Raw genomic sequence first — 9928 nt, forward strand, 5'->3', positions numbered from 1 at the left:
ATAGCTATTGTTCATAGTACTATTAGTTAAAGTTAAATTATTTTCATATAATAAATTATTGGGATTCAATGAACAATCTGAAACTTTATGAAGGAGTCAATGATCTGAAGAATTTGGGGGTGATAACTTGCTCCATTGTTTGTTACGTTATTAACTGTTGCAAACTCTACTAATTTGAAAAGTAAAATGGGAGTGGTTTTTTTCAGACTAGTATTAATAACAAAAGGTATTTAGAAGGAAATGATTTTCCCATGTCACATTTGCAGTTATAATATTTCAATATTAAGACTGAGGAATCCTCTAAAATTACAATAATGTAGAGCAGGGGTAGTCAACCTTGGCTCTTTTATGACTCGTGGACTTCAACTCCCAGAATTCCTGAGCCAGCCAGGAGTTGAAGTCCACGAGTCATAAAAGAGCCAAGGTTGACTACCCCTGATGTAGAGGTTTCAGTAAGAGAAAATTCTACTGACTTTAAGAGTGCTTGCAACTTCTTAGAGTATCATAGAACTGCACTAAAGCAGCCATTTCTTTAGACACAGAACCAACAGCTATTATGAAAATCTAATACCATGATATAGCTGATTCCCAATATGGGCCGAATATACATCTCAAATTATTAACTAATCTTGCTATTGTGCTGGAATTGGGCCAGTTGTGTGGGAAATTCTTTCAGGATAAATGTATGAATATTAAAGATACAGCCTTTTACATTTGTTCACACTCAATTTACTTTCCTGAGCTCCTTTTAAACAAGGCATTTCACTTATAAGCTGTTAGGCCAAGTTTTTGTTATTTCGTTACTGACTTAATATTCCTAAAATATTTGCAGGACCAACTATCTACCCACTTTCAATTTCCATTTTTAAAGAAATAAATTTCTCCAGGGAAATTACAGGAAAGTGTAATTTGGGGACAGCAAGACAGAACTGGTAATGGCTTCAGTAAGAAATCTACCTTATGGGTTTGGTGCAAATTACGAGACTGTAATAAAGATAATTGGAAGCAAATATGTCCGATGCCTTGTAGAGAAAAGTGATGGGTAAGTATAATCTCAGGGAAATATAATTTTAATTAGAATTCATAGCATTATGTCTTTAATTAAAGTATCAAAGATGCCACAAAATATATGTTGCAATTAAAATGCAGTAAATGCTGATACCTAGCATTAAATTATTATCAGCATCAGGACATTTAAGAGAATAGGGAAACGTTTCATTTTTTAATCCATTTTAGGAAGAGCACATAATATTATAAAAATCAAAGGACTTAAACAGTTTGGTTTTGAGTTATTTTTAAGTGGTCAGGAAGGAGGATAAATTATTCTTTTATTGTTGTGGCATTTACAAATCCAGAGGTACTCTATATTTATAAGAAGTCACACATTAAAATTATTTCCTTATTTTACTACCTCTGTCTATAGATAAGAGTTGAGATTTGAATATTTAAGTGCTGTAGATTAAACGTTATTTGCTATTCTAAACATCTGAAACAGGAATATTGGTTTATATAAATCAATGAAAAATAGCACAAGAGTCCACAAGACAGCAGAGCCCAATCAAGTAAAAATTTCATCTCTTAGACTATTAAATATACACACATACATAAAATTAAAATAGGACAAGGATGGAGTATTACGTAGGTCTGTTCGCCGCCTTGAGTTATTTATAAAAAAAAAATAAAGGTGAGATAAAAATAAATAAATGAAGGGCATCATTGACCAGCATCATGAGTATTATATGGTCTTGTTTTCTCTCACTAATTTTTACTGTGTGTACACATAAACACACAGGGGTACAATTGGATATCATCCTTGTAGTGATGACACCATACGCAAAACTGACAGATGACCCATCCAACAGTTTCAGGTAGATATTTAAAAACAAGAGAGTAAGTATCAGACCCTGAATCAGGAGGGTATGGTGTCTCCCCTCCTGTCAATACCAACTGGAAACAATCTTTGAGGAGGGAGGAAAAGCATTACACAGTACCCTCTCTCGCAACCACACCAGGGAGTCCAGAAGGATACCACAATTGATAGTACTAAAAGATGTTAAGCAATCAAAGCATTCTTGGATAGATTCACCACTGTTATCTCAGCACTGTCAAATGTCATTGACAAGTGAAACCAGTGCTGTCCCTGTATGATATCCCAGTCTGAACCCTGACTAAACTGTGCTCAGATAATCCATATCCTGCAAAGCCCTATGTAGCTGGCATTTAACCATCTTATTCATAACCTTCCTCAAAAAATATATATATTGGAAACTGGATGATAATCATCCAACATGGAGAGTCCAGTGATGGCCTCTTGAGAATTTGGGGACAAAATACATTATACAATTATTGTTTTATTGATTATCTGCCAAAGAAAAGAGGGAAAGGAAGAACATGTCTGATCCTTTTACCCCAAATTTCTTTCTCCTAGATCAGAGGTCCCCAGTCTCTGGTCTATGGCCCAGTGCCAGGCCACAACCCGTTCAGAACTGGGCCATGGAATTATGCGAGAAAAGTGCTAGAAACCATCCCTTCTTCCCCCACTGCCACCGCAGTCTCCAGCAGTCCACCAAGCCAGAAGGGTTGGGGACCACTGTCCTAGATGCTTTTAACACAATGTTGCAGATCCAAGATAAATATTTTCTGGGTGTTCAGACACACTTGTAAGAACTAAAATTCTGTTGTATGCATACAAACCTGGCTTCTATTAACCAGGGATTGTTAAACAGGACAATCTCTGAATACTTTTTGTTCAAATTATTTCATCTTGCCTTCCACTCTTTCAGCCTTGAAGCCACTTGTATACACAATTCTATAAATTATATAGAATAACTTCTTTGTAATTTTCATCAAAGGCTTTGTGGTGTAAAGGAGAGGTTTATTCTCCTTTTTCACCATGCCATTTTGCTTCTGTTCAAACTGATTGAATGAGCCAAAGCTTCATTTCTTTTGTATCTTGTTAGATGGCTTAACTTCAACTGAAGTTTTCTATTACAGAGCAAATCCTTCTTATAGATGTCACAATGAGAAAATGTGATGGACAACCACTTCCCCATTCCTTCTAAACAACAGTATTTTCCTTGTATTTTGCATACATCTCACAGAAAAGGGAGACATTCTAAGAAATAACATTTCCTTAACATTTGTCTTTCAACAAAATACAATAGAATCACTGTAAGATAATGGTACAGAGGTCTAGATTTAAAAATGCAAGAGCTGAAATCTCACAAAAGGAAGAAATAGAAATAGAACATTGATGGACAAGGTTTTTCTCCACCACCTACTCTTAATTATATCCTATTGTAAAATTGTCAGAGTAGCATGGAGAGCACTTGCCTATAAAATCACCAAGAATTGGACATGACTAAATGGTTACAACTACAATTGTTAAATACGATTGGTTATTATTCCTTATCAACTCATTGATAAGTAGATAACTCTATTTCAAATATTCATTCAAGCATTCGTTCATTTATCAAGCATATATTTCCTTTGTTTATTTGATGGCATAAACCAAGACTGCTGTTACCACCACGAGCTCAAAATCTAGTCTCATGCTCTCTCTTGACGACACCACATGCTTTTGGTGGTTCAGCAATAGCAATAGCACTTAGACTTATATACCACTTCACAGAGCTTTGCAGCCCTCTCTAAGCAGTTTACAGAGTCAGCATGTTTCCCCCAACAATCAGGGTCCTCATTTTACTGACCTTGGAAGGATGGAAACCTGAGTCAGGTGAGAATCGAACTACCAAGCTGCTGGCAGCCGGCAGTCAGCAGAAGTAGCCTGCAGTACTGCATTCTAACCACTGCACCACCACAGATCTTATGGTGGTGCAGCAACAGATATAGATGTAATTAGTTTCCCTTTGGGACTATATTAATTGATTACACTACTTTGTTTCTGCCTAATGAACAAATGTTCCATTAAAAAATATTTTGTATGTAAATGGAGAAAAGATAAAGTAGTTACATCTTGGTGCCAAAATATATATTGAATACTTCCCACTCACAGGAAAGCAAAGGAGATTGTGAAACCTGAGGCACAGTCCATGCTCCAAACTTTATCTCTGCATAATATAAGACAGAGAAATGGAAAATTTCCAGACCACAATAAGCCATCTGGTCAGCAAATCAATAATGGTGTGAATATTGAATCTCTGAACAAAAATGGAGTGGAAAAATATACATCCAAACAAACAGAAATAAATGTTGTCAAATCTGTGGACAACAAAGTAAGTTGTTATAAGTCTTATAGTCCCTTCATTTTCTCATTCAGTTACAGATGGGAAACAGTCTGGGGATCAGGCCTATTAATAGACCAACTTTTCATAGGTGGCCTTCAATGAGTGACCACAGAGATAGAATGGGAGCAAATGAGGATGTGGAATGAAGCAACTTATGGGTCTTCCATAAGATCTTGTTTCATGGGCACAATGATGTCATGATGTACATGTCATCACTTTCAAGTCACCATGCCTTATTATGAATGCTGTCTGCCCCTACTTGGATAGTAATTGCCAAAATTCCAAGAGCAAACCCTGAGCAGACTAGACTGGGAAAGATTGCATGAACAGGAATAAGGCAACTGTTTTAGTGGTAGATTATGGGCAAGGTATCAATTAAGTGGTTGCTACTGTGCTATGGACAATAGATGGACAGAGATGCATGTCGGATATGACAAAAGACTGATAAGTCTTTTGTTAAAAAACATTCTTCCCTCATTCTTACATGTACCTCATGAGGACTCAGGCCACCAATTTTTTCAGTTTTTCTCTTCCAAGTGAGATATTAATAGTTTTGGTATAATGCAGTAGAATGTGCCAATTTGTGGAAAAAAGAGCTGGAACTTCCTCAGCCTATGTCAGTGGTTCTCAACCTGTGGGTCGGGACCCCATTTGGGGTCGATCGACCATTTCATGGGGGTCGCCAAGCAAGGCTGTCTGCCATTTTTTTGTCCATTTTTTTTGTCCGCCATTTTTCCCCTTTTCCGGCGGGTGCCTTACCTCCCTTGGGCTGGGCCAGCTGGTGGTCGGCCTGCTCCATCTCTGCCGCTTGCCAGCTACGCCTCGGCCGGCGCAGGGGGCGGAACCACGCATGTGCGGTGCTCCCGGGCAGGGAAAGTCCTCGACTTACGACCAGTTGGGTAGTCCTCGACTTACGACTGGTTTAGTCCTCGACTTATGACCGGTTTAGTCCTCGACTTACGACCGGTTTAGTCCTCGACTTACGACCAGTTGGGGTCGCAGCATTAAAAAGGTTGAGAACCACTGGCCTATATCCTTGCCATGGTCATGATCTTTCATTCTTTTTTCTGTTAAAAGGATGTTAGTATTTGTACTGATTTTACAGCATGAAATTTTGTTTCTCTTTATTTCTCTTTTTACTTCCTGTTCATTATTTAAGGAATTAAAACCACCGAATTTATACTGTGTTACTGCACCCTGTGGAGATAAGTCTTTATCTTATATTCACTCTATCAAAAAAACATCTTTTGAAGCTCAGAAATCAAAAGCATTTCAAAAACAGGTAAGTAAACACGATTAAACTTTCAGTAGTTACAATGGGTTTCATAAGCATCTTTTAGAAAGGCAGAAATAGCCCAATATATTTTATCACAGTGGTAAAACTTTCTTACCAAACTCTTATACCAAGCTTGTTTACTGAGGCCAAATAGTTTTATTGTAGTATGCCCATGGCTTGACCTATGCATAGGATCCTAGGTCCTTTCTGATTTCAAAGATTTCACTTCTAGATACAGTCCTGGGTACAAAACCAAGTTTTAGGTCCTTGCAAAAGGCCAATCAGGGTAAGGATTAACCTAATCTCAAGTGGAATTATGTTCCACAGAGTGGGCATCATGGCAGAAAAGCCCCTCCTCCTGAGCCCCATCAGCTGACAGTCCTTATCTGATGGTGACCACAGCATGACCATCCTGCTAGATTGGGTGGGACAAATAGAAACAATTGGGAAGAGACAGTCCTATAAGTAAAATAATAGTATTTCTTTCATCAGGACGTTCTACCAGAGGATGAGGATGATTCTCTTCTAGTTCTGCTCAGAAAGGAGTTTGAGTTGCATCCTATAAGTCTCAATGCTTTGGCCAGCCTGAATGAAGAGCTCAAGGAGACGGATCTCAAGAAATCAGGATTTCTGTCCCAGGCCCAGCTGAGCACCCTGCTTCTCAAACATGATGTCCCGCTACAATTACCAACTGTGAAACTGCTTTTCAAGAGGTGTTCACAAGCTAATGACCAAAAACTGGTATGCTAGTATAAGATTTTGAACTGTGGATCAAATTTATAATTTTGAGCTCAGTGGAAAGGAGCTTTATAAAGACTACCTTATTCTTTTGATATATTGATGGCATAGGTCGGGAGGAATCTTAATTTATGACCACAAATGGGTGTTGGGGAAAAAAACATCATGTTCCCTACTCCTGTAAGTGATAATAGCATACTAGTGTAAATGATTATGTTCTTTTAAATGATTGGGAGGCAACCAAAACTTCATTAACCGGTGGAATTTACCTCTCATAGGATTGGGGGGGTTGCTTGTTGATTTCGATAGCTCTGAAGGAGGATTCAATGAATGTTGTGTGAATAAGGCTATCAAGGACTACCCTGTAGATAGTTGATTGATGGATAGATAAATAGATGTTAGAGATAGATGATAGATAATGGATGGATGGATGGATGGGTAGGTAGGTAGGTAGGTAGGTAGGTAGGCAGGATGATGGATGGATAGATATTCAGGATTAAAAGCAGCATGGATGGATAGATGGGTAGATGGGTAGATGCTCTCTCTCTCTCTCTCTCTCTCTCTCTCTCTCTCTCTCTCTCTCTCTCTCTCTCTCTCTCTCTCTCTCAGAGAGAGAGAGAGAGAGAGAGAGAGAGAGAGAGAGAGAGAGAATGGATAAATAGAGGATGGATGGATGGATGGATGGATGGATGGATGGATGGATGGTCATGATTGGACGCATGTGGATGGATGGATAGATGGGTAGATAGATGAATAGATAGATATTCACAACTAGAGGCAGCATGTGTCATCAAGTACCAGTTGCAAAGAGAAAAGAGCTGTTCCACTTTTGGCTTTTGGCTTAACCATAGTGATCTGGCTGATAATTATGGAAAGTCCAATGATAATAGACTGCTTACAGTGTGGGCCATTGGTCTGACCTGTTCTAATCTCATGGATTTCAGCAGATCCAGCCTCTCTAGCTATACTAAAGTTAAAGTTAGTTTATTAACACCTACTATACATAGTTAGGTCAACCAACAGTAGTAATATTTTCTACACCATATATTTTTTGTCTTCTGGAATTTTGAATCCCTGTTTTAAAAGTAGCCTTTGAAATTATGTTTCTTTATGTTTCTTTTAGATAGATTATGAAAAATTGATCCAGTTATTAACACTACAGGCATCGGGCAAAATGCAACATATCCTTCCTGAGAAGAATCAAAATAAAAAGAATCCAAGGTTTCATTTTAATTTTGCATATTATATTACAAATATCAATAAAAAAGTATGAGAGAGGAATTTTCTGCTTTCAGCTTCCATTTGATTAGCTATAGCCTAAGGCTAAGACAACAGTTTTAATATGTAAATGTTAATTTTTTAATATGTAGCCTGTGGCTATAAAATTTTAGCAGTGATTTTTATCTCAACTTTGCAATAGGACAAAGACCTGTTTGGCAAGAGATATAAAAGAGATGCAGCCACAATATCCTTTTGGGCACCAGGGACCAGTTCTGTAGAGAAAGGTTTTTCCATGGACCAGAGAGTGCATGGTTTCGTGTGCTGCCTGCATCCCACGGATGGGGCTTTGCTTGTTTGTGCAGACCGGTTGCTGGCATGCCCTGGACCGGTACTGGTCCACGGACTGGGGGTTGGGGACCCCTGTTTTAGTCCACCCCCATTTCCAAGGCAGGGCACCTCATATCATCCCGGACAAACGGTTGTCCAATCTTTTCTTGAAGACCTCCAGTGATGAAGAAACCACACCTCTGGTAGGCAACTCGTTCCATTGACTAATTGTTCTTAATGTCAGGAAATTTCTCCTTAGTACCAGATTGCATCTCACTTTAATGAGATTCCATCCATTGCTTCTTGTTCTGCCCTCAGGTGCTTTGGAAAATAAGTTGACCCTTTCTTCTCTGTGACAGCCCCTCAAGTATAGATAGTGCTTGACTTACAACCACCACTGAGCCCAAAATTTCTGTTGTTAAGTGAGACATTTAAGTGAGTTTTGCCCCATTTTACGACCTTTCTTGCCTCGGTTGTTAAGTGAATCACTACAGTTGATAAGTTAATAACCCAGTTGTTAAGTGAATTTGGCTTCCGCATTGACTTTGCTTGTCAGAAGGTTGCAAAAGGTGAATGCATGACCTTGGGACACAGCAATGGTCATAAATATGAACCAGTTGCCAAGCCTCTGAATTTTGATCACATGATCATGGGGATGCTACAAATGTCACAAGCGTGAAAAACAGTCATAAGTCACTTTTTTCAGTGCCATTGTAACTTAGAACAGTCACTAAATGAACTGTTGTACGTGTGCTATCCCACTCACTCTCACACACAAGTAATTGTGGTTTAGTGAGTTTATTAATATTCCCCAGCAATTTCCTTTGCCAAAAAAACCAGAACTGTCCCAATTAAGTCCAGCCATGAGCAGACCAATGCTAATCCACAGAGCAATGGCCAAAGAGTCCATAAAGCACTTGAAAGATTCTCAATCAAAATAAATCCACCAGGGAAATTTAAATCCATAACACAAGAGAGTTCATATGGCAAGAAAAGTCCAGAGTTTCCAAAGCACGATCCAAGTCAAGGCACAGTGTCAATCCAAAGCAAGGCAGGAATCACAATGACCAGAAAACACACATCTAGGAAGCAAACACATTGTTCCCAACATTGCCTCCATCTGTCTGCTGTGCTAAATAGCCAGCTTCAGGTACAGCCCATCAAGAAGGGTGAGGCTTTCTCCTCATGAGTAGTCTGGCTGACTTTCTCTGCTCCTGCCTTTTCTCTACACTACGTAAACTTGGATCAGGTGCAGAAGTCAGTTCCTTCCCCTCCCCCTCACCGACTGGCTTCAGCTGCATGCTTTCCCTACCTGGAACCTCAGCCAAATCCCTCACAGGCAGCTGCTCGGAGCCTCAATCAACTCAGCTCCTGACATGCCAGGAACTGGTTCATCCTCCCCCAAGCTAACATCTAGAGAGGTATCTGTGGAAGTGTCCGGGGGAATCATCACAATAAGTCAAGACTACCTGTACTCTTTTCTTTGTTAGGATAGACATATCTAGTTCTTTTAGCCACGCATCATACCTTTAGCCTTCAGACCCCTTATCATCTTTGTTGCCCTTCTCTGTACTCTCTCTATGGTCTCAGCATCTTTTTTACAATATAGAGTAATTCAAAATGAGGTAGTACACCCAATTCAGTTGTAACTTGCACCTGCCATGAACATGAATAATCAAACCAGAAAGCTTGTGCTTATGATTTGTCTAATATTATGTCCAACTCAACATCCCTGGGCTATTCCTCTCCTAAAGAATTAGAACCATAATCCCAGAATAAATCCTGAAATTCTGGGTTTTTTTTCTAGAAAGCACTTGGGAACAAATCAGCATTTTATTATTATTTCTTTTAATGATTTCTTCCTGCAGACACATTAATGTTTACTTTGTTTGGGTGTTTTATTAATTATGTTAACTATTGGGAAGTCTGTGAACATTACAGTAATACTATAAATGATTATGTATGATAAAATAATTTGAGTCTTTTTTTCTGGGATTGATTTGTTATAATTAGCATCTTATCTAGCTTGATGAAGATGATTATGATAAACCTGTAAATTATAATAATATTCTGACTAAGTTAAATCCAAGCACAGCACTTCTATTTTCAAGAATGCAAGATA

General features: G+C 38.6%; 1 protein-coding gene across 1 annotated transcript; it reads left to right on the forward strand.

Moving 5' to 3' along the window:
- Window positions 1–836: 836 nt before the first annotated feature.
- LOC107297047 (uncharacterized protein C1orf87-like) lies at window positions 837–7479 on the forward strand (the record flags this gene model as incomplete). Its single annotated transcript, XM_015826405.1, has 5 exons — window positions 837–1042; window positions 4013–4232; window positions 5404–5526; window positions 6013–6261; window positions 7382–7479. Coding segments are annotated over exons 1-5 (797 nt in total), but the record flags the coding sequence as incomplete, so codon positions are not given.
- Between the last annotated feature and the right edge of the window lie 2449 nt (window positions 7480–9928).

This window comes from Protobothrops mucrosquamatus, unplaced genomic scaffold (assembly GCF_001527695.2).
Source record: "Protobothrops mucrosquamatus isolate PMUCROS unplaced genomic scaffold, P.Mucros_1.0 scaffold3108, whole genome shotgun sequence".
NCBI classification, from domain to species: Eukaryota; Metazoa; Chordata; class Lepidosauria; order Squamata; family Viperidae; genus Protobothrops; species Protobothrops mucrosquamatus.